General features: G+C 39.3%; 1 protein-coding gene across 1 annotated transcript; it reads right to left on the bottom strand.

Moving 5' to 3' along the window:
- Nucleotides 1–559: 559 nt before the first annotated feature.
- tafa4b (TAFA chemokine like family member 4b) lies at nt 560–20,745 on the bottom strand. The gene is made up of 4 exons (XM_026307467.1): nt 20,619–20,745; nt 12,637–12,792; nt 3,065–3,189; nt 560–936 (listed from the first exon to the last, which is right to left on the bottom strand). The coding sequence occupies exons 1-4, from the start codon at nt 20,731–20,733 to the stop codon at nt 925–927; spliced, it is 408 nt and encodes a 135-aa protein (XP_026163252.1). The 5' UTR covers nt 20,734–20,745; the 3' UTR covers nt 560–924.
- Between the last annotated feature and the right edge of the window lie 4,980 nt (nt 20,746–25,725).

The following is a 25,725-nucleotide window of genomic DNA, read 5'->3' as shown; positions in this document are numbered from 1 at the left end:
TTGTACTAAATTGCAAGTAAGCAACACTCAATAGTTAGAGCCATTTTTAACCAATAACTACCTAGGAAGAATGGGGTGTGATTTATATATATATATATATATACATATACATATATATATATATATATACATATATATATTTATCTACTTAAAGTTTCAGACATTTTACAAAATGCTCACCTTCAGTTTCATGTGACATCCACAGCAAAAGATGGGACATATCTAGAAAAACAAAACATTCCCAAATGGATTTGACTAGTGCAAATATCTTACATGAATTTTTAATATGTTGTTATGATCCTACACTGCAATTCCTAATTAGAACTGCAAAATGACTCCCGCAAAACAGTTTTCATGGTAGTGACTTGACCCACAAGAGCAATTTGATGCTAATTTGCTATTTGCTAGTTATGAGCCACTATCACTTTAATTCCTCCAAAATCTTTGCCACTGTTTCCAGTGTAAGCTCTACATGTTGATGCCAGGTCTGGACTGTGTCCAGGACCACTCTAAGCACAGCTTTAAGTTCACATCTCACATTCATCCACATATGCTTTGTTGAAATATAGGCTATGAAATGCTTAATCAGTGTTTAAAATTGACCATTTGTTGATCAATCTACACTTTGTCCTTTATTGGAAAATAAGTCCACAAATGAGTCCATTTGTGTCCAGATCTACCCTGGATATCCATGACTGTGGTCCATTGGTCTTAATAACCAGCATACCGTATATGCTGTGTGCGGCTCCATGTAGCCAAGTGCACATAGTTTGTGATGAGTACATTTTATCCCATTGTTTTGTGATGGATAGCAGTGGACCCGTCCTTGATATTTTTTCCCCATCGTACAGTAAATATGTGTGAGTCATCCATCCTTTCCACATGGAGAGTCTCAGGTTTCCTTGTGGCTCTGTGGCTGTCTTGCTATCGTGTGACCTAAAAAAGAAACAATACCACAGATAAGAAGAGAATCAGCGACACAGTGATATGTAATTACATGGAGTGAATCTGTGTCCCAGTTCACACTCACTGAATGGATGTTACCATTTGAAAGAGCCAATCAGGGGTCAGAGGAAAATATTGGAAATCAAACCATTTCCTTGCCATTTCAGGGTCCATGTCCTTTTCATTGGACTGAAAATGTTTTGGTTGCAGTCTAGTTGGCTGACTGATTCCAGGGACTAACAGATCTCAACTGCAAAAGCTAAATTTCACATGTCTCAAAGCTGTAATGCTTAGTTTAAACTTAGGCAGTAAGATCAAGGCATATAATTGGAAAGCCCATCCTATATGTATTATGTTAGGCCCATATATTTAAAAACATTCTCCAGTTTCAATCCTATAAATTGTGTAAATATTTTACCATAAAGCCTTAAAGTATGACATGAGACAAATCTATCACATGGTATGGTGTCTTTGCTGTTCCTTGGTAAACAGTGTTTCATTGCATTCTTTCTACAGCACACCTACGCTGTGTGGGAGTAAAATAGAAATGGACAGATACAGATCATCATGGTGAATGAGACAGCGAGGTGGTGAAAGGAGGTCATGAGAAGAAAGAGAGATGCAGGATAAAGAAGTGAAATGCAGAGAAAGCAGGAGAGCAGAGCCATGCGAGCAGTTGCCAGGGAATCAAAGTCTCATTGCAAGTATCTTTAGTGACATGTGCCACCAAGTCTCCAAGTAACTGCTCCTTGGTCCCAAAGCACCTTGAAAATGCACAATTAATGTCCACTGATGCAGTCAGCCAATGGTTCCTCATCCCTCTCAACTGATCGGCTAGTCAGATGGGTGGGAGAGATAAAATAGTGAGAAAGGGAGAGAACAAGAAAGAGAGAGATGGCAGCATGCAACAGAATGGGGATAATTGCACCTATCAGTCCCAGAGTTGGTGTTAGGCCCAGGGTCATTAATTCCACTGCCTGTGACTGAGCCCAGCAGTGCCTCTGTTCCTCAGTCTATCCCACTCACCAATTTAATTATGACTCTTAATTGTAAAGCCTCTGTGGAAGGCCCCAGCCATAATGCATTCTAATGAATGCGACAGATGTTGTGCTGTTATGCCATCTCTCGAGCAATTACTCTTATGGCGCCTGTGCCACTTCCCTCACAACTGTTTCTCTTTCTATATTTCACCTGTAAATAAACTGCACCTGCTCCATCCCACGATACGCACTCTGGCACATACATACACACACCCCAGTTGTCAGTCCTGCAAATTAACTTTCACACTTCAGCAGCTTACAAAGGGCCTTGAAGGACCCTCATTTAAATCAATTTATCTCATCTGAGCAGTGTCAGTTTACATGGTGTCACACAGTGGTTTTGTGGGGTATAGAGGTGTTGTGTTTTCTCCATCACTTTGTTTTTTTCACTCTTGCCTGTGAAGATACTTTTACAGCAGATTAACAAATGGGGCTTGTTTCTTGATTAGCTCCGTATTTTCTCTGTAGTTTGTATTGATCTTAATGCTAAAATTAGATTGTGTTCATTTGTGGGCAATATTGAAGATCCAAACAACCTTTCTTCGCAAGAAGATATGTAATTTCGTTGGTAAGCCCTTCTGAGTTCGTTATTTCCATATATTTCACAGTCAAAAAGCAGCAAGAAGAGTCATCTGGTTGAAAGTATGTTAGACAAAGAGTCAATTAGGCAAGATGCTTGAATTGAAGAATAAATTAAATATCAAGGTCAATTCTAGCTACATCAAATACTTGTCAAGCTTTATTTATTCTTTCTGGACATCATACGTTCCTCAAGGATTTTTTTTTTTTAATGTGCACTGATAAGGTTACATGCTTTGTTGCTGCACACAAATTGGAAACTATCAAAGCCTCTGCAGTATTTGGAGCTGGCTAGATATAGTTGTAGGTGACACTGCACACACAGAAACTAGCAGTGGCAACACACAAAGAAAAGAGCAACATGTTTGAGATGACAAAATGTAGACACAGTTGAACAATGTCACTACTTACTTGATATTTAGAGAGAGAGAGAGTCAGAGAGAAAGAAAATAGACACACTTTTATGCAAACACACACACAAAGAGATGTATTCTTCTCACCTTGGTGGTTTTGACTTTATTGCCAGTGCTGCAGGACCAGCCAGTCAGGTCAGGCAGGACCTTACACTCCTCTCCATCCATACACGGCTGCATGTGGCACCACCACTTCTGGGCTACAATGGAGGCTGGGTGAGCAAATGAAAATTTGAGTGGGGAAGAAAGACATTGGTTTATTCAAAAGATATACCAAAGAACAATGAATGAATGACCAAATTTTAGAATTTTGGTATAAAACACATAATCTGCTCAGAAAAATAAGGTAAATCAGTAATAGTCTACTGTCATAACTTACTGTATGCAGGAGACATATACAATTATTTCATAAAGGCCAAAATAATTGTTTTGTAGTACCATTTTTACAAAGTAGTGGTCACTTGCTGTCGATGGTTCTGATGCTCCTGCTACTAGCACTGCAGGAGAATCGCAACCATGGACAGCGCTTTCAACAAACCCTGGTTTTCTATAGTAGCCTATCTCTGAGCAGTCTCGTGGTTGCTCATCTGTAATATGATTACTGTGATTTTCACAGGAACTAAAATGTATAGCTGTTACCTTTATTCATTTTAATCAGATTAATATAATCCCTCAACACGGGATCTTAAACCCTGTGTGGAATGGGTAATTCTGGCATTTGCGAGAGAAGAAAAGTAGGAAGAACAGGGGAAATGTGACACACAATTTCACTGTCATGGGCCTAGGCAGCGATGACTAATAAATATCTTTAAACTGTGCAAGATTTAACCAATCAGATGCTGCCGTCTTGTAATGCTGCTATTCTATTCTATTTTAAAAACATACTGTACAGTCACTATTCCCACATATAAGTTTGTGTGTTTTTTTGCACTTGCATTATTTTTGCATATGTGAGGTATTTCTTATAATTTATCACCTATTTCCTGTTGTCTCTGGTATAATCAGCAAAACACAAGGCAGAGCTAGTGTAGTGAAAGTTCTTTTTCTTATTTTTTGAATTTCAAAAAAATCAACTGCACAGATTTTCCTAATTAAGAAAGAAAATTTATGCAGAAAAAAAAATAAAAAAACCCATCTTCAGAACTTTGCTTGATGTGCAGTTAATCTTGAGCTAAAACCCAAAGTTTTCTAATGTCTTAGCAGCTGACACTCAAATCTTCCAGATCATCTGACCCACTGTCTAGACAGAAGCCAGCCCGACAGCTGAGAATAACTCAATTCCGTTTCTCCGGATTCATCATCCATCCATCCTCCTGTCTCAAATGTGGACGCAGAGAGAGATAAAAGAGTTGTACCCATTTGTCCAACTTCATTAAGTTGCTCAATCGATGGTGTTTAGAAAGAAATTTTGATCTCTGGTGACTATTGTTTCCAACAAAGGAAGGAGACGAGGGGGTATTGGCAAGAAGATGGGCTTTCAACTGCATAAAAAAAACTGCATAAAAACACGAACTAGTCCTCTCAGACGTCATGTAAGAAGAAAGACCATGAGTGAGAGAAACAGAGGGAGGAATATGAAGCTAAATAAGAGGTGATCACCAAGTAAACATCTTTGTAGTGAGGAAATGAGCAGCAAAGGAAACTGAGAAAGGCAGAGAGAAAAGGGGCTGGAAGGGAAGAAGCTGTTTGAGGATGACTATCACTGAGTCCAACAGAGCAGCCAGCAGATTAAACAAAGAGAATAGAGATGAGGAGAGTAACAAACTGAAGTAGAGTGGAAAATAGGCAGCATGAATGCAACCACGGGGAGAGGAAGACATATAACATGAAGAATGAAACCAACACCAAGTTGCCAAGTCACCACTAAAAAACTCTCACAGCTATCACAGGGCATAATGTTGAACACACTGTTATGATGCATGAGCTCAGTGGCAGTAAGCGGTTCTAAAAACCAATGGCTGTGTAATGCTCGTTAATGTGGCCATTATGGTGTCGACGACAGTGCTTTGCACTGCAAGAGTGTTATTTAGAGCTAATGGGTATGGCCTGTGAGTGCTATTATGGAGTTAGCATTCCCTGCAGGTTATCTCATGCAATACTGGGGGGGCGGAGCAGGTGTGACACACAAGCACCTGTCTGTCAGCAAATGAACAAGGTCCAGTACGTGGCCTGTGATGTCATGGATAGTTCAGATGCTGGGCAGCACTCAAGACGGAGACAAAGCTCAACAGGTCACTGATGGAAATATTACAGAGGTACTTAATGTGTGTGCGTGCACTAGTTAATTCTCAGATCATCATCTATGAGACCATATTTTTTGTGCCCTGTTATTGATGAGCAGAGCCAAGCAGAGAATGCAAGTTGAAATCACTTCATAACTGTGAGGCCTTCAAGTTCAGCTGCTGCATAGATGACCTACAAAAAAAATTTTTTTTTGCATGACTGCTTCTGAAAATACAGCAATTGATTTTCACTCTGGTTATACATCTTGAGGAACAGTTCAACATTTCAAGAAAATATGCTTATTTACTTTGCTGGTAAGAGTGAGATGAGAAAATTATTGTGTTTGTGTGCAGGGCAAATATGATACTATCGCCACAGGGGGAAACAGCTACCTTGGCTTTATCCAAATAACAAAAGCCTATCAGCACCACTAAAGTTTACTAATTAGCAGGTAATATTGGTGTTATAGCTTAGTTTAATGTGTGCAAAACCACAGTGTAAAAATGACACATTCTGGTTATATGGGGGATTATGTCCCATATTACTTCTCAGTCAGACACAGTCACAGCTAACACAAACAGAGCCATGCTAGCTGCACCCCCCTTTTTCCAGGTCTCATCCTGGGAGTTGTATTAATCTTTTAAGTGAAAGCAAATAAGTATGAATCGCAAAATGTTGAGCTGTTCATCTCACCAACACTTAGTCATGACTATGCACACGGTCACCTTGGCCAACTTTTGATGAGCAGTAAATATATGATGAGCATTATTACCTCAGTTGCTTGTTAAATGATTTTCCCTGCAGTATACTCACTGTAAAATTTTTGACTAAAATATTCACCAAGTAAATATGAAAATGAATCACTTCCATTTTCATGAAACAGAAAGGGGACTCATCTTCTCCAGGAAAGATGTGTATAGTACAGAGAGTACCTCTAATCATACCTACTCTAATTGCATCAGTCTCATTAAGACTCTACATTTATATTCATTAAAGGTGCATATGCTAATTAACAAGGTTTACAGCTCAGGCATACATTTCATCACATTTACTATCAGCTCATTACAATGGAATCTGCACTCAAAATGGTTCCCTTTTATGTTCTCTCCAAAACTTTCAACATGGGATCATCTGAGGGAAACTGTCTAGACTTGCTTAAGGTGCAGGTGATTAGGCAACACAAGGGACTGAGGCTATGTTATTCCCCTGGTTCTCATCTAGTCTCTGGGGTTCTCTAAACAAGGTCTGTGTAGGTTTCACACTATGAGGTTGCCTGCAGCTCTGTCTCTTCTCCTACTGATCACAGCACGTCAATCTAATACACACCAGGTGAATGTCACTCACTGTTATACCAGCTGTGCTTACATTGTTGTTTGTTTTGTATGGGATAAGTGTTAGATGTATGAGCATTCATCCAAACACAGCTTCTGTTCATTTCTTCCCGCATTGCCATCTGCATTGTCATTGTAATGTTTGTGACATCAAGTGGACAAAGTAGAAATTGCAGGTCCTCCTATGATCCATGTGTTTACCCTGATGACTTTAAATGAAAATGTATCATGGGTATTATTCAGACTCCTGTGACCAAATATAGCTACGTATATTTAATTCCTGTCTTTCCTTTGTGAATTCGTTCTTATTAGTGGTCAGAGCATGTATACCATTTAACCTCTGTGTATCTTTAACAAGCTGTTCTTAACAAATTAGATCCCCACGCAAAACCGTTAAATGACTATATAGGATTTTTTTGACTTTATGAAGTGTTTCTAATTTTCACCAAAAGTGAAAACTATGAACAAGGTCACATGCATATACAAATTAACTACACATTTCCTAGGAAGTGAAATCAATCTGCATATCACATGATGTGTTACAGAATATATTTGATCCATAAACGTGCAAAATGTATTTTTCAAACACAGCGAGGTTGGAGATGTGAGATCTCATCAACCAACATCCATCCAGTAATAGCAAGGAAAATGCATTTCGTGTGGTTACCAATTTCAAAGTGATTTCACCTCCAACCATCTTATCTAAAGCTGCACGACAAAACACTCTTGCAGGACAAAACATGGACAGTGGTGTAAAAAAACTAATTATATCATTAAATAGCCCACTATATCATTCAAATGTAGCCTGCAGGGCATAAGTCAGGGCATACTAGTACAAAATGTGCACTCAGGTATGTGTACAGTATGTTAGAGTGTTTGCTTATTAATACTTTTCAAATTTACCACCTGAACTCACTCAATGGAGCAACGTTAACTGCGGAGTTTACTTTTACTGTGACATATGAATATGTACCTGTAAATCTGTGCATTTGTATATTTGTATGTAAAAATGCCTTTGTGGGTTTTATGAAGGTACTGAACACTTATGCTGACCCCTATCAGTGTGATGTGTAAAAGCACAATCACAAGGAGTCCTGTGACCTTGCTCCCCTATTTAAAGGGAATATGTTGTACTTTTACACACACACGCACAAAAATACGGATACAAACACACACACACACACACACACACACACACACACACAAGAAAATAGGGGTGGACCCAGAGGCATGGCTACCCTCAGGCATTGTAAGTGTTCCACTCCGTGATCCTGGAGTGCAGAAGCAGTTGGAGAGAGGCATCCATCTCTTTCTACAATGATTTACTAACACACTGTATCTCTGTTGCCCTGGCTCACATAGCCATGCTGGCACACCCAGGTATGCATGACGAGAAAACACAAGTGGAAAGTGCAGCGGAAAAACTGTCAGAAAAAGATTATACATGGGGAACAGTTGCACATACACACACACACACACACACACACACACACACACACAAAGGCACAAAAAAAGAAAGTACAAGATTATGAAGCAGATATTACAGTAAAAACATCAGGTTGATGTGTGCTGAAAAACTAAACTAGATTTCTTTGCCCAGTAATGAAACATGGTTTGTCTGTGACCATATGACACACCAAACTAAATCCACTCATCCAGGATTTTTATCAGGTCTCTAGTGTGTCTGTCTTTCTCTGCCACTAAAATCACTTTAATGATAGTGTCTGTGAAAAGATTTAAAATTCTTGCCTAGTGGAACCCAAAGCACCAAATACATGTGGAAAGTACATACATTACACAAGTACATATTTTAGATACTTCAATTTCGTGTTTTCTTTAAATACAAATTTCCACTTTTACTCCATTACTCCAAAACATAGAGGTTAATTTAATGTTGTGAAAGGTTAAATGACCCAGCAGTATATAAAGTGGTTCAATTTAACTCTGTATGAATCAGCTTTAAGATGCTCTGCATAGTTTCATGTATTGATCATTTGATGCCCAGAAAGGGGTTACTTCTAATAATTAATAGCTTTAGATATTGTATGATACCCTACTGCAATTTGGTGTAAGTAGCAGGTAGGAGGAGGCCTACTACCAGTTACTCCTCCTTCTGTGAGCATAAATAATAAAACTCCATTTAAACTAGGAGGTTTGTCTCTTTCCATCAGTGCTCAAGACTAAAAAGGTGAGAGGAGTGTGCGTGGATGTGTGTGCATGGCTTTGTGCCGAAGACAGTGGTGGATTAGGTGAGATCTTTTGTTACTGTGAACTCAGAGGTCAAGCATGACTCATGAGGTAAGTGCTGCTGAGCACTGGATATGGAAGTGAGAGGTGGTGAGACTCAGAGGTGAGATCTGAATAGGAAATTAGAAAACTGCGTGACTAGTGTCATGGAGGGACTGAGCTGTTTGTGTGTGTATGTGTGTGTATGTGTGTGTGTATGTGTGCGTGTGTGTTTGGGAGGATGAAAAAGTGAGCACCAGAAGGATCATTAAATAATGTTCAGTTGCACAGGAATAACTGTCAGTTTATTTGCTTCTCATCAGTGTCATAGCAAACTTTACTTTCAGTCTCTGAAGTGAACAAACAAAAGCAAAGCAATGCCTATTGTGCGATGTTCCAAAAGTTCCACGACTCTTTATTTATCCTAACATTCATTATAAAACCAATCATTTTTTTCTATGGTTGCCTGATTTTATCATTATCCGGCGATTGTTCCCACCTAGGAATTCATCAAAGAGGTTAAACAACAAATCTACTGTTTTATTGGGTGGAAATAGTGCTGAAATGAACTAGCAGGTATGTTTGTGACTGAGTCATTTGAATGGGAAAAGCACCGTCTACTGGCCACATGCAGAAACAGCAAAGTGGATGAAGGTTGACAGGTGCTGTATGGAGACTTGTGATTACTAAATGTGACATATGCTTGGATGGAACAGAACAAACAGATACTGCATACTGAACTACAAATACATATTTCTTTATCAAAGAAACCAAGTGATACACTAATAAAACCCAGAAGCAATAAAAAGTGAAAATGTGTTGATTTGGGCATGAATGAAATACAAAAACATTTAAGAGTTAATTAACTATAATGTTTTTGTCTGGGGCCCTGAAGACCCCAGGCAACATACTTAATATTGTTTTAAACAGCTCGTTATTTCATGACATGATGTGAATTTGCTTATCAATCCCATTTTGAAGTGATAACACATGTAATGAACTACTGTAAAATATGAGCTCCATTTATTCCGAATTAACAGGGAGTTTGACCACAATAATAAGTAAGGTTATTTTGTATAATAACATACTTCAAATATGTGTTTGCAGATTTAATATTTATGTAGTGGCTCATTCATAAGTCATGTATGTATGTAACCAAATCAGGTAGGGTATATTTCCTTTTTTTAGTGTTGCAATGATCTACGGTCTTTTTCTGTGGTTACTAAATGTAAAGTTTGTGGCAAAGTGAAAGACCACCACTTTGGTATTTTTCTATATACTCACTGAAAGATATAAAATGATGCAAAATCAAATTGGTAGAAATCTGGCAAGTGCTGTTATTAATTTTACACAAACAATGTGACTGCAGATAACAAGGAAGTAAATTCAGTGTCAACAAAAACAGTTCTTGGGTGTAGAAATGTTCTGTATTTTTGTTTCCCAAGCTAAATAAATTTAATTGCATCTTGTTAGTGCAGTACATTGATTCTGTCAACACAAGTGGACAAACAAAAGATTAGGGAAGTGTCCTTTTCAGGTGACTTTTGGTTTGTTTTTCTCTCTATGTAATTACTATTTATTTATTTATTGTTTAAGGACAATAATGCACTAATACACTACTATATCATAATAGGGCATAGACAAACCATAAACTATGAATCTGGTCCAAGTCTAAGTATACATAATTAGTATACATCATGTCGATGTGTCTACAAATCCCATCAAAGTCTCTATTTGTATGAGTGTGGAATCAGTTGCTACCCCATTGCTGACCTTAGCAGCTTGAATCACCCGTGTGCTTTGAAGATTCACTGGCTCTATTCATGTATGAGACAACTTTGTGTTTTGTTGAGGTAGGGGCCTAATACAGCATGATTGGATCAGGTTGGCTGGCAGTGTGTGTGTGTTTGTGATGTCAGGGGAGTATCTGTAGATGATAGGGGTCACTGACACTGCTTGTTTCTTGCTGGACTGGAGCGCTCGAACCAGACAAACGGGCGGAACAAAGGTCTATGAAACCGACCTGCGGCTTTCATCTGTCTATCCTCACCGCACTCACATACACAGCATGCATTAACAGGCACAAACACATTATACAAACACAGTAAATGCCTGCTGTGTGTGTGGGAGCAGAATTGTATAAATATGAGAAATGTAGTTCAAATGTAATTATTTTTTTAATTATTGACTTAACTCCGTGAAAGACATAATGATTTGATTTTGAGCTTTTTCTCATAGAAAAAAACCTCACTCTTGCAAACACTTGGGTTATCACTGAAATGTTATGCCTTGAGCTATAAAAGAGATCAGCAAAAAAAAAAAAAAAAAAAAACCTTCTCTATGACCACCTGTCATATACTCATGTGGCCAAATAGGTATGAAATGGAATGCTGTCCCAAATAAAATCATGCCTTTAAAAACTGCAGTTTAAATTTCATGTCTTGGGGCAGAGAGAGTCTTGGCCGTCAGCTGTCATATATTTGCTTCTGCTCTCATACAGCACAGGGGAATAAGAAAGGCAAGAAGACACTGGTGGCTGGGCTTCCATTACCTGCATTAGTGGCTTTAACCTTTCATGTGACATGATCTCCTTGAAAACCACAGATGGTTGATGTTGCAGGGCAATGACGTATATAGCTTGACTATATCCCCAATATACACAAAAGCATACTTAGCCCCTTTTCAAAGATGTTCCAGTGTATGTTTGTCATTTAGAAATATTAAAATTGTTTTACAGTAATTGTAACTTATTATACAAAGATCATTCATTGTTCAGTCACTACTTATTAATCGTTCCTGCTATGGCTCATAAGTTTCTTACTAATATCTCAGAATAAATCTGGCAATGATTTGTTTAAGATCTGATTTGTTTAAATTAATTACAAAACATTTATAGCTTGGTTTACACCGTCAGATACAGCAGTGTGCCAGTTATTATAAAAAAAAAAGTGGTGTGCATGAATGTTCAACCACAGTCCAAATGTACAAAGAATTCTAGTTATGTTCCAAAAAAGTTTCCAAAAATACCAAACCCTTCCAAAAGAACTGGACAGCTCTTCTGCAGAATAAAGTCTACAGAATTCTTCCTCCTTTAAATTTCTGTTTGTTGGATAGAAACTGGACAAAAAGAAAATTACAGAAGCCTTATTACTTTCATGTCCTTGGATTGCTTGGGAGGGCAGGATCTGAGCACTCAGCTCAACTTGCGTCTTAATTGGTCAGAGCAGCCCAACTCACCCATCACCCTGCCTGCTTTGAAGGACAACAGTGTCCCAACCACTGTGGCTTTTTACAGAGATCCCTAATATAAGTGAATTAAACCAACTTTTTTCTTCCTTAAGGCAGAGTAACCAAATCATGGAAATAAAGACATGTAACATATACAGTAGCTTGATATGGCACATTTCACCTACTGGCCAGGAGCATTAGCATTGGCAAGCCGGTTTTTTGGCATGAGGGGATGTGGCAGCAGCATTTGCATACGTAATAAAGCCATTCAGCTGCAGCCACTGGCACCAGAATAAAACAGAAACAACCCCCAAACAGACACATTTACCCAGAATCTCAGATACCTTTCATAGATAGAAAATTTTAAAAGTTAAAAATCTTAATTGTTCATTGATCTGATAAGTGAAATACACTGTTTTAGAAATTTAATTAAATTCCCATGTATTATTTTCTATATTGAAAATTTAGCTGATAAGTGCTACACAGACCAGCTCCTTTTCATTTACTGATGTGTAATAGAATTTGCAGATTCTTGAAATGATGCTTAAAATGGGGTATAAAAATACAGTATGGTGGTTCTGGATATTAGTGCTGTAGATGCTACTGGGACACATTTACACAGATAGACACACAGTATTGTGGCGTTTTTACCTTCCACACAGGATGGTCTGGCTCTAGTGGTGCCAGCAACCTGTCCTGGGAAGCAGGAACACTTGACGGTTTGAGAGCGCTCCTCAATCTTATTCTTATTACAGCAGCGATGGACAGCCACAACCTCACATGTCCCCTGCTTCACCTGGTATGAGACTGAGAAAGAGAGAGAGTGAGAGAGGGAGAAAACACAGAGCAAAGGAGGATTATTTGCTTGAAATTCATTGAGTTTAAAAGGTGGCTTTTCTGGTATTTTTACATTTTGTTGTTGCCAAAAAAATGAATTTAAATTCAAATTAATTTGTGCCGCAAATAATCGGATTACCACAAGGATTAAACAAATATGCTGAATTATTTACTTTTGTATAAACTCCTGAATTTATTCCAGTTTCATGCTCTGTGAATCATAAGTAAACACGCTTTAGTGATACTTTACTTTTATTCTCAAAGCGTTGAACTCGTTAACATTATCGCAGAGGTGGCTGTGAAGCTATCATTGTGTGAGAAAAAAAAAAAAAGATGAGAGCAGGATATGTTGAAAAATAATAATTTCTTTGGAATCTTTTGAGACAAAGCAATCCACTTAATCTAAACAAAGAACGGACATGCACATTTTCTGAAGGAGTCATGTGGTGAAGCAACCCACTTACAGGATACACTTCTGGCCAGACCCCTTCGCTGTTAAGTAGGCGTGTGTCTATGCACTTCAGTGTACATATGTCCTGTATTATAAGAGTATGTGTATGCAGATGGCTGCTCATGTGTGACCTGTATTCACTTCCTGTCATGTCTTTATGTCTACATATGTGTATCTGTTAGTTTCTCTGCATTTGTGTGCATGTGAGACATCATTTATATGAGGATAATTGCTTTTCACCTGACACCTCCAACACACAAACAGTATCTAATCTCCCATGATTATCTCCCCACTTCCCTGGGGACCTTGGTCTGGTTAATTACAACATCCTCCTGACATTAACGGGACAGAAGGACACGCGTATCGTAAAGTCCTATTTAACCTAATGCTTTCTGCACAGTGGCAAATTCCATCTGTGTGTTTTGTGCATGTATGGCTGGTATTACTGAAAAACTATCCTTTTAATAATAATTACTTCTAGAGTTTCAATTCTCTCCCTTGATGATCCTTGCACCCTTAAGAAAAATATGTTTTGCTAACCAGATCAGCAGACACCCTGTGCTAAAAGATAATTATGGCTTCATTATGATAAACTTACAGGAACATCACCACATCTACCACATGTGGGGATATTGTGTGAATAAGCTTAAGCTCTATGTTAATGTTAGAAGTGTGGAGTCAGCACATTAAAGCCACAGCTCTAAGGATGTCGTATCCAGCTAAAGGAAAAGGGTCTGAACATAAATGTTGGGAAAGATGTTTAGTAAATCTAATCTTTGCTTATGGGTCCTGAATGGATTCCAGCCACCTTATCTTCACTCTCAAAGCTTGTTCAGTCTCTGGCATCATTTCCCGAGTGCAGCAAACCCTGCTGGCGACATTACTACCTATAAGCCTCTTTACAACCCTGGAAAAACCTTGGTCATACTGTACCATAAGCCAAGATTTCATTTATGTACGTGACTTTACCCTGACTCCAAAACTTTCATGCTCAGCTGAATGAGCTTTGTAGGCAGACACACAAGGGTACGCGCACACACACATATGCGCACTCACACATTGCAGTGCACACACACATTGTCTGTAGAGGGTTCCATTTCTGCAGGCCATGGCCCCTCTCATCCTTTCTGATTTAAAGTTTGTTTGTTCTCTTCTCCAGAGAGCCCCATCAATGATCCCTGGCTCTCTGAGGGCACCCCTCCGCTATCATCCCTCCACTTTCATTTCCCTCACTCCTCTGTCTCAGGCTCTCCTGAGGCTAGAGACTGCACGCATGCACACACACACACACACACACACACACACACACACACGCACACACACACACGCACACACACGCATGCACGCACATGCACACACAAAGAGAGATACAGCCTCTAAGTACTAAAATATGGAATAGAATAAACCTTAGCAGAAAAAGGGCTGTCAGTGCATCCATAATGTTAACAGCAATAATCACAATTTAAGCATTGTCCAGTTAAAACACAATCAAAGGGTTGTAGTAATGAGACTTGTGCGCTCATGATAATTATTCTGTATATAATTATTATTCTGTACATAAAATTAATTCCTCTGTTAGTGTAGTGTGTGGGGACTGGGTAAGACTGGTCAATCCGGCTGCACCCATCTCAGAAACAGGCAGCTTGTTAGTGAAAACGAGAGAGAGTCACACAGGAGGAGGAGAAGTGGTGTCACTGGCAGCAGAGAGAACAAAGAGCGACTCGCCTTCAGCTGGCATAATGAGGTCAGAAAGTTCACAGGTCTCCTCTCTTTATTGCCTACATCAGACTTGAGCTGAGGCTGTATTTTAAACCATGACACTTTGAAAGTACAGCTTTTTTGGAGCATGCCCAGGTTTGTACTGTGATTAAAACCTAAATGAATTATAATGCATATGAGGTAAATTCAAAGTGGTGTAAGGACAAATTATTGTTTTCTAAAGAGATCTGCGTTATATAAAATGGCTTGGAGGGTCTTCATTGGGTTTTCTGAGGTTTACAGTTTCAGTCCAATATTCAATAAAATAGAGTCTGAGGTGCTCTTCAAGCAAATACTTTAAAGGCTTTTCATTTCAAAAGGACAGTGAAAACAAATTCAGCATATTTCAGATGTTGCTGGTATAGCCTTCACCAGTGGGTAACACAAAGTGCATGCAGAAATACACTGATGATGATTTGTTGCCTTGTAACTATAGCTTCAGCTTGAATAAGCTCATGAGTAAAATATGATCAACCACATGGTTCTATATATTTTTAAATCATCATCATTCCATTAGTCTGTGAACAATTTTACTTCACTATGATTTATAGCAGCCTGAAGAGTTACAGTAAATCACATCCTGCAGTAAAAAGAGTGTAAAAAAAAAAAGGTAAAGACACTTTATTGTCTACATTTCTGTGTGAAGCCATTTGCTTGTGCATGACACTGCAGGCATGACCATTAATGTCAACCTGAGACCTGCACAAATATGTTTCTTTCATTTTATATATCACATAAGATAAGATAAGATATCTTTTTCCTTTGCGTTTTCCTGTTTACAAAAAATAAATGTTAAAATATCAGAATGCACAAACAGTGTTATGCTTTGTGACTTTGCTCTCAGCTCCTGAAAAAAGAGCAAAGTGAAATAATTTGTCAGCAAAAATCAGTTTTCATTTCAGTAGTGCAGTGGCAACATTTATACAATTTACAGTCCGTGTGGGAAATATTGGCAAATCACCCACTTTTGTTGCACAAAAACATGTGTAACATATAAAGGAATGTATTTTTCTTACAGCAATCACGCTGGCCTATGGAACAATGTTAATATTTTTAATGCATGACAGATATATGTCAAATAGATACAGAAATTAGCTGTATGCACTTTTCCTACAGAAGAAACTTCATAAATTTTAGACTGAAGTACAAAGGAAATTATCAGCCCAAACACAGGATGATTTTCTGTAGAAGAGTGCCACAAAAAAGTTGTTCCAGAAGTAAAAGGCATAAAGTCATGTCTATACCTGCAGTAGATGTGGCCATCACCAACTCTAAATCAAAACTATACACAACCAAGACAAGTCATAGATGTCGCAGGAGTGATCTGCAGACTCAAGTACTGTTAATGCCCTTAGTTTTGTTTCCCACCATCAGCCAGGCACAGCAACTTCCCACACCTCATCTGCTTAAGATTCATGTGCTGAGCATCCAGCCTGCAGCTATATACACATAATAACAGTGTATCTAATGTCACAATGTTGCCTTTAAACCATTCTGTTATGGGTCTCTCAGTGTAATAGAGCCCAGCACACGCTGAGATGAAAAGGCTTCTCAAGCATGGCTAAACGCTTCTATTCCCGTGGCAGGCAACAGGGAGGTAGGATGGTGGGGAGTAGCAACAGTAGCTGGGCAGCCAACAAACCAAGCTACGTTGAACGAATGGGTTAGCCTGACGATTGATGCATTCTGACAGACACAGGCAAGCAGAAGCACAGTGCAATTTATCAAAAAAATGTATCTTTCCCCTGTCAATACCTGACAAGCATGTCCACTGCTATGAAAGGCCACATATCCAGCAAATCCGTCGGAGGTGGCAAAGTCAATGCAGAAAGGACATACTGTACATCTCTATAGGAACACGCTGGTAAGTTTCAAGAGCAAGTTTAAAATGATCAGCTGTATGGAACAAGGTGGAATAGTGATGTTAAACACTTCCCCAAATCTTCTTTATTTTAAATCAGCATGTTCGCATAGTACACCTATGAATCGCTGAATATTTGACCTTTTCACCTTCCTTCATTATCCCTCTTTAAGCTCTTAGATGACTCATTGTCCTTCCTTCTTCTCCTCTACTCTCCTCACTTGCTCCATCACCTCCTCAACCTGGAGCAGCACAGCCCATCAATCATCCTGACGTTATCAGTGTTTTACAGGCCCAGATCAGGCCTGACCCGGCTTTATGTTAATTACCATAAAGGCTCACTGGTACCACTGACTACTCAACAAATCTATTCCCCATTAAATACTGAGACCTAGACTCATACTTTTAAGAAGGCGTCTCATAAAAAGCCTTAGGTAAAGAGAAACAGGTTGGAGCAGATTATGCACACAGATGTAGCATAAGAAGTGTCTACAAGCTTATTTATATCAAAACATAAAAATGACAATAGCGTTGACAGTAGCCCTTGTCATAAAAGAATAGCTCACATGAGATCCTGCTAACACAGAATGAATTATTGAAGAAAATGTACCTTTCTGTCAGTTTAAAATAACTGTGATCTACAGCATAATCCAGGGATTAGCAATACATCCAAAAAGACAAGATATTGTTTGGTTTTCTAATCATGCAGCGTGTGGAACGTTGCCATATGCACTGTTGTTATCAGTTCTGCAAACTAATAACTGAACTATTGGACTCAGATAAACTCATTTTAAGCATTCAAAAAGAAAGGAAAATGGATTTTCAGTGCAATTTCATTGTCAAACTGGAGGAGGACCCTGCTTGGAGGCAGAATACAGTCAGTGATTTTACTACCAAGTAAGTCTGATGTTTCAATAAAAAACAACACATAAGGTTGGAGTATGTAATTATTCGTGCAGGATTACACTGACAGTCCCTGGACGGCTGTAAATTACTGTGGGACTTAACTAGCATTTTGTACGTTATGAAATGCAGTATAATGACTGTAGTTATCTATCCATCCATCTACCTATTTTTATCTATCCATCCATCCATCCATCCATCCATATATCCATCTATCCATCCATCCATCCATCTATCTATCTATCTATCTAGCTATCTATCTATCTATCACCTTGGGCTGTTAGTGTTTTGTGAAATTGTATTAGTGCAACTGGGTGCAGCTGGCTACTCCATCCAGAAAGCATTTAGGATCAGTTATCCCCATTCCTTTTCATGTCCTCTGCACCAGATGTTTTCTATGTTTGGTTTTGTTGTCTTTATCCTGTATTACACCATCATACATTCACTTAGTAACAGCACTGATCTCCTGATTGCCTATTTCCAACATTTAGTTAACATATTTTGTGGTAGTTTCTGTAAATAAACATGTTTTGGTAGATCTACCTCTGTGTTGTTTTCCGTATTTCTGTCATGACTTCAGAGCCCGGTTGTGACAACCAAACTGGTGTAAGGACAAATTATTGTTTTCTAAAGAGATCTGCGTTATATAAAATGGCTTGGAGGGTCTTCATTGGGTTTTCTGAGGTTTACAGTTTCAGTCCAATAAAATAGAGTCTGAGGTGCTCTTCAAGCAAATACTTTAAGGGCTTTTCATTTCAAAAGGACAGTGAAAACAAATTCAGCATATTTCAGATGTTGCTGGTATAGCCTTCACCAGTGGGTAACATAAAGTGCATGCAGAAATACACTGATGATGATTTGAACTGGGGCCTCTATTTCTCTAACATAGCAGTCCTGCAATAAATCCTCCTTCATGACAGTGATAATGTCCAGCTTTTGTTGAAATCGGTTTAGAGTGGTGTTTATTCTACTGTATGTTTAATTTAGAGGCTGTAGCTTGGCATACTGCTCAACAAAAACTGAAGTGAAACTTAGTTTTAGTTATTTGTACCTAACAAGCTGTCAACTGGAGGTATTTATACATTTGCTATCTTTAGATCAGATGATAATGACAGAAGCTGGTTTCTATATACTTTATGCAACACATGCCAGAAGGTCATATGCTGAGATTGAAAACTTGAGACCTGATATCTGTGAGCGGGAAACACGTTTGGTGGGTCATTCTATGTATTTTATTCCCATGGGAGGTCTGCCAGAAAATAAAAATAAAGCAGACTTTTTTTTCTCCATTTATTTATACACTCAGTCTTCATGTCTACATGGTTCACTGTCATTCCATCTATTCTCACTGTGGATTGGCATTTAAGGTGCCTTACTTTAAGTTGACAGATTGCCTCTGAGTGACACTGAGTAAATGAAATTAAGTTTTAAAAAACACAAAGATACATGTAGCTGAGCATTTTTTGACCTCTAGAGCCATCATGTGGCAGCAAGTGGTACATCACCAGCAACAAACGCCTCACTGAGCTGCCAACAAAACCACTTAAGTAGGAAACACAGACTGTATCTAGCAGTCATAATGTATAGCCAATTATTTTTCAGCCGCAAACCACTGTGTGTATGCGTGTGTGTGTGTGTGTGTGTGTATGCATGTGTGTGTGTGTGTGTGTAAGGGTGTGTGTTTGTGTGTGTGTGTGTGTGTTGTGGTGGTATTCACAACCAACAAGGCCTAAACTTCCATCAATTAGAGTAAACCCTCCAATAAAAAGCACTAGTCGGTTTGGGAGCAAGTCATCTTGTTTCACAGAGAGAGTAAAGTAAGACGGGGGCAGATACCCACTCTGACCTTCACAATACACAGAGCCTGCAATTAGTAGTGTCCCTGCCGTAAGCAGCCTGCCTCCTCTCCGTCAAAAGGGAAACTAATACCATCACTCACTGCACAGGCCTGGTGCTGGTAGCATTTCTGTGGTGCATAAAGGTCACCTTGGAAAACACGAGCAGTGAGACCAAAGAAACCAAGAGATAATTAAGGAAATTGTCATAATTATGTGCAAGGAAGAGGTGACTTGGGAGGTTGTCGCCAAGTTGAGGCACGAGATGTTGTGACTCAGCACAACAGTTCCAGTAGCCAGCCCCAATGAAATATTTATAAGAATGTGTTGGTCATTTTTTTGGTTGGGGGGGGAAGCCTGTCTCTATGACTTATGGAAATTAAAGAGAGAACAGATTTAGCTTGTGGGCCTGAATTAAGTCAGCACTAGCTATGTTTTTTTTATTTCATGGATTTCTTAGGGAATAAGTGAAGTGCTGCTTTGGCTGAAGGGGGGACTGCAAAGCTATGCATATTAATGTAGACATTGGCAATTATGAGCCCGAAGATTAAAAGTCATGAGCCTGCATAGAGTCTTCTACATGAGGCATTCACCCTATAAACCATAAATCACCATGAATCAGGCTGCTTGAGAACAACAGCATCATCCCTGAACTGCTGGATGTCTGCAACCACTCTGAATAGATCAGATCACACCCACACTGATCTATTTGTGTTGACAGCTGCTGACAGCTTAAGTGCCATTTGTATCTGTTTGGGCTCGATCATTCAAACAGGGGTGTGTTTGCATCCCAGCCCAAAATGAGGTGTTGTCTGGATTACATTCTGTCATACTGAGGGACAGAACTGTTGCCGCTCAGCCCCCTCTGCCAGAATGGGGATGGCTCAGTCAGTGACAGGCTCAGGGAACATGTGTTGTACCTCTGTAGTGACAGTGTAATTAACCTCTCGTGGTGTTGGAAGAGGGTTCAGAGCGAGACCCGGTGTACCTGTCGGTCCCCGATGGTTACGGTTGCCAGCAGACGCCGGGTCAACGCAGAGCATCACCAAGGCAACGAGGAAGGCCACCTGCAAAGGCCAAGCTGACCTCCTCCACTGTTTCATCCTGTGAGAGAGGGACAGACAGAGGGGGGTCAAAGAGGGAGCAAAAGGGGGGTAGGAAGAGGAAGAGGGAATGAAAAGAGGTTAGAAACCTCCCAGAAAAAACAACAGGAGGCAGAGCAACACTGCACTGCAAACAAAAAATATTGCTTTTTTTGAACAAGCAGAAAAAATGTGAGAGGTGAGAACAGAATAGACCTGGCAAAACTTTCTTCCGGCACACACACACACACACACAAACACACACACACAAACACACCACAGATAGAGTAGGTATTGCTGACTTACCACTGTTCCCACTCTGCTACAAATTACATTAAAATTAACTCTTCTAATTTCCTTCTGGCATCAGACAATTTTAAACAAAACTGACTTCATGGGTCATGACAGGCTACAATAAAAGAAAGATGTGGCTCAGAAATAATATGTGGTTTAAAACAGCAACTAATCTATTGATTAAATTGAACTTAAAGTCAAATAATAGTCTAAAACAGGCAGTCTAAGATGAAAACTAGATTAATTGTGTACATACACTCAGTTGACAGTTCATTAATCACAAATTATTAGTGGCAGTCCTAGGTAGTTTTTATATCTGTGTTTTTGTCACCTAACCTGTTGGTCGTCTCTGTCTCCTTTGATCTCATTTCCACCGAGCAGCTCCTCTGTGAACATGGAGTACAGGCCATGGCTGGATTCACTCACTCCTCAGCTCTCCTCCACCTCCTCCTCCTCTTCTCCTTCCTCTTCCTCCTGCTTCTCCTCTTCCTCACCTTAAACAGATGAAGCCCCTGAAGAGAGGAGGTACAAAGACGCTCGGTCAGAGAGGCCATTCTGCCCTGGGGTTCCTCGGTGGCCTCAGATGGCCTCGTATGAAGGTCTACACAGATAAACGCACACAGAAGTAAAGATGTGAAAGCCTAGATTCTGTCAGATCCATTGTTTACCACAGGTTCACCTACCCCCGGGCTGAATGTGATCCCCATTCTTGACATCACACACAGCTCTCCGTCTTTCAGTCTCTCTCACAGTCATATACATACACACACACACACACATACACAAATGCATGTACTAAATCACTGTACAAAACAGTGAAACTTAAATTGATTCCAAAACGGTTGTACATAGGAAAAGCCTGCAGAATACCCTCAGAGCTAAAACATTCAGTTTTTCATTCAGTTAGAAAATCAGATGATCAAACAAGCCATAAACACAACCTGATGCTGGCACAGACACACACACACACACACACGCACACACACACACACACACACACAAACACACACACACACTACACACACATACATTATGTTTGCACAGTGTTTGCAAAGTAAATTCAAACAGTGTCAGAGGACAGCAGGACAGCCTCTTACTAATTACACCTGAGTGACAGCTTCTGATGCATGTGCCATCCTACACACACACACACTCCACAGAGTAAATTACCATCCCACCATAAATGTGTGTCAACACACCTTTCTTTACAAAGGGCCTAACTCTGGAATCTAAATGAAAGACAACAGATTCACATTAAAAAAATGTTCTCCCCTCCCCAAATCTACATTATTCATTATGACTCATTGATATGCAGCTCAGTCCACTGATATTCACAGTAACTTCTTGGAAAGCTGTCAGCTCCATCCAAACCCAATACCTCCACAGAGCTAATAGTAAAGTGCCACTGCCCCCTAGTGGGGAACAAACCAACAGCAACGAACACATACCAGTCAAAGATCGACTAGAGGAGCAACCACGGAAACAAGCACATATTTCTACATAGATGACAAACAGGGCAATAAAAGTGAGACAGACTTAATAAACACTGTTAGTGAGTATTAACAAAGATAAATTATCTTTTAAATAAAAACACTGAGGAGTGACCTAGGTCAGGAGAATGATGGGATCATAAGGAGGAGAAAATGAGATTGTGAGAGGGAATTAAATGAAAGAAAGGTTATTGAAAATAAAAAGCAGGGATGTGAAGAGCAGTGGGTACATTAAAAGTAACACACAGTGGATGATATAACCTACTATATGATGAATGTGTGAGGGGCTCTTCAATTATATACTTCTGCAAAAGAAACAGATTGAAAGTGTAAAATCAGCATCAGCGGTAACCTGCATAAAGGAATGAAGTTTTGTACACTGTTGTGTAGAGTGTTTTTATATTTGTGTATTTTAGATTAGCATGTGTGTGTATGTGTGTTTCAGTCCAGTTCAATGTGCAAGATGCATGTGCTGTGAGTGTGTGTGTGTGTGTGTGTGTGTGTGTGTGGAGTGATTAGGCATGCTGCATGGCAACACAGTAGCCCATTTCTTATTCTCTTTTTAAAGGCTGGGCCATGGCACGCATTTTTATCAGCTTTGTTCTCTGATACGCTCATTAAAAGAGCACAATAGTGCAAATGCAAGTGCAAGTGTGTGTGTGTGTGTGTGTGTGTGTGTGTGTATCTCCAGATGCAGTGCAGTCTCACCGGGCCTTCAGGGACAAAACACCCCGTCAGTCACAGCAATGTTGTCACCTGTACTGGGTCTCACACGCAGATTGTGGCTTTATAACACAGTGTTAAATAGGTTAAAATACAATCTGTACTAATGCTCACTATCACACAATCACATTTTCATAGAAAACTTGTGAGTCACAAAAAGATGCAAGTATCTCTGGGGACATTGTGTAAAAGGAAGCAGAGGTGCTTGCGGGGCTCAGCAGGTCACTGGATTTAGTAGCAAAAGGACACACAAACATACAAACAGGTCACAGACATGCTCAAGATTATCTGAGAACACTGAGCCTCACTCTTTCTAAAATGATCCCTTACTATATTAGCCTCTCCACCTTCTCTCTGTTTCTCTGAGGGCTAGAGGGCTGATTTGTGTCATTTCTTTCAGTAATCACACAGGAGTGACATAGGGACTCATTGACATGCAATGAGACGATCCCACCTCGCCCACAAATATATCTGTGTGCCCTGCATCCAAACATCATCATCTGCCAGCACTCTCCGAGCACACATGCACAGTCACCAACATACAAATACATGCATCTACCTCATCTGCAAAATTATGCCTGGATTCTACACATCAGGAATAAAACAGTGAGTCACTTTCTTTACTCGCAAAGACTAAATCATTTATTGGGACAGTACCACGGTTTCCCAAACTCCTGGTGAATATTAGAAACTAATTACTTTATAACTTCATTGTCGAGTGTTTAAAGTGTTTGTCCCTGAGCGTTAGGACTGATTTATCTTTCTTAATAGTTGCATTACCTTTCATTGGAATAATTGCATTTCCTTAAAGAGTTGTTTATATGACAAGATGACAAAATCGGGAATTAGATATGGATCGATGAAAGATGGTTACACTACAGTAGATCTTCATCAAACTATGATTGCCTTGCTAACCCCCTAAGGATGAAGTTGTTGGCCATAGCGTTGATTCATTCAGTACTTTAATCCAGGCAGGATTTCCCAACATTATTGACCTAAAGGCTTTGATGTTTCCTATGGACATTCACAGTCCTCACAATGATAATGTTAGTAACACCCTTGACCTTTTATCTAGTCTGTAATCAGGTCAACAATCCCCGCTGACTAATATTTCAGTCAGTGTCATGGTAATGCTTCTACATCATACTGGACAACAGTGATTTGGTGATTCCATGAGCTTAATTATACAGTAGGCTACAACATACAGGCTGCAAATTTCACTGCCTTCAATAAGAAATAACAATATCAATATAAGAATGTTGAAATTAACTGAGAATATTTCTATTCATATTTTTGGAAACTTTTTTAAACATTTTTGTGCTTTGTACAAACTAAATTTGTATTTTCATGGCCGGCACTTTACATCAACTCAGTATAGGATAATTAAATTAATTCTTTAAACGCTGTTGAGTCCTGGAATTTTCTCTGCCATTAAAACAGATTCATTTACCTTTATAAGCTAACACTAAAATTATAAATCATTTTAAACTTAAAACACTGATGTGGTGATTGTGGAATTAAAAGCAACTGTGAAATACGAAAAGCAAGTGAGCAAAACAGGAAAAATTGTATAGATTCCAGGAACAGGAACAAAAATGTCAGTATGGGCTTTTGTTGAACTCCACTGTGCTCTTTGAGTGAAAAATAAGGCAGTGAAACTGAAGACCACATCAGGATCACACCGGTATCTCAGACAAAAATGCATATCAGTGTAAAACAAAGTGCATCTCCCTAAGGCAGAAAGATATTGAAAATGAATAGAGTCTTATGTGAAGCGTTTTAGATTTCTGCCGATGTGCACGGTATTAACATTCAGTTAGGGTGTGTAATGTTCTGCTTCTGTGTGTTTGTCTGCCTCCGACGCTAAACCATTACAGCATGCTGTTCCTCGCCATTTCCTCTGGGTCGCTGGGCAGATAGAATGGGTCTGTGCCCTTACACAAATGCACTCTCACACACACACAAACTAAATTAACACACCAGTATGTATTCAGGACCCAGGGTGCTTTACATGTATTTTATTCCCCGTTTGCTCAGCCCACTATTTTCCCAGTTCTTGTTTGCTCTTCCTTATGGCTCTCACTAACTCAGGCCTTATAAACGTGTGTATTTGTGTCTCTCTTTTTTCCTTATCAGTGTGCAGATGAGTATCCCTGTTCTCCTCTCCCACTGTTGTCTGTCTGCTACAAACAAAGTCAATACCCCCAACTGCAAGCTCCATCCATATCTCACCAATTTTTCTTCTTTCACCTCATTACCAGTCATGTTTGTGTGACACTGTTTGCATGGGATTACCCTCTTCTTGTGTATTTTATGTGCATGATTATGACAATGTTTCTGCTGATATCATACATTTTAGCAAAAACTAAATACGCGCATGCTGCTGATACTACTAATATTCTGCATGTGTTGTTCGGCTGCATTACAATAGTTTTGTTTATAACACAAAGTATGTCATAAATACTGTATGTACTCTTAAACTACCATGACCCTGTATTTGGGTATA

Source organism: Mastacembelus armatus, chromosome 5, assembly GCF_900324485.2.
Source record: "Mastacembelus armatus chromosome 5, fMasArm1.2, whole genome shotgun sequence".
NCBI classification, from domain to species: Eukaryota; Metazoa; Chordata; class Actinopteri; order Synbranchiformes; family Mastacembelidae; genus Mastacembelus; species Mastacembelus armatus.
The sequence above is the reverse complement of the archived record's forward strand: the minus strand, read 5'-3'. Positions and strand labels throughout refer to the sequence as shown.

Bases quoted from the DNA above. Each gene is read 5' to 3' on its own strand.
- tafa4b (XM_026307467.1), bottom strand. From the start codon at position 20,733: ATGAAACAGTGGAGGAGGTCAGCTTGGCCTTTGCAGGTGGCCTTCCTC. The intron at 12,793-20,618 runs GTACACCGGGTC...TCTCTTTCTCAG, and splicing joins TAACCATCGGGGACCGACAG to TCTCATACCAGGTGAAGCAG. The intron at 3,190-12,636 runs GTAAAAACGCCA...TTGCTCACCCAG, and splicing joins CAGACCATCCTGTGTGGAAG to CCTCCATTGTAGCCCAGAAG.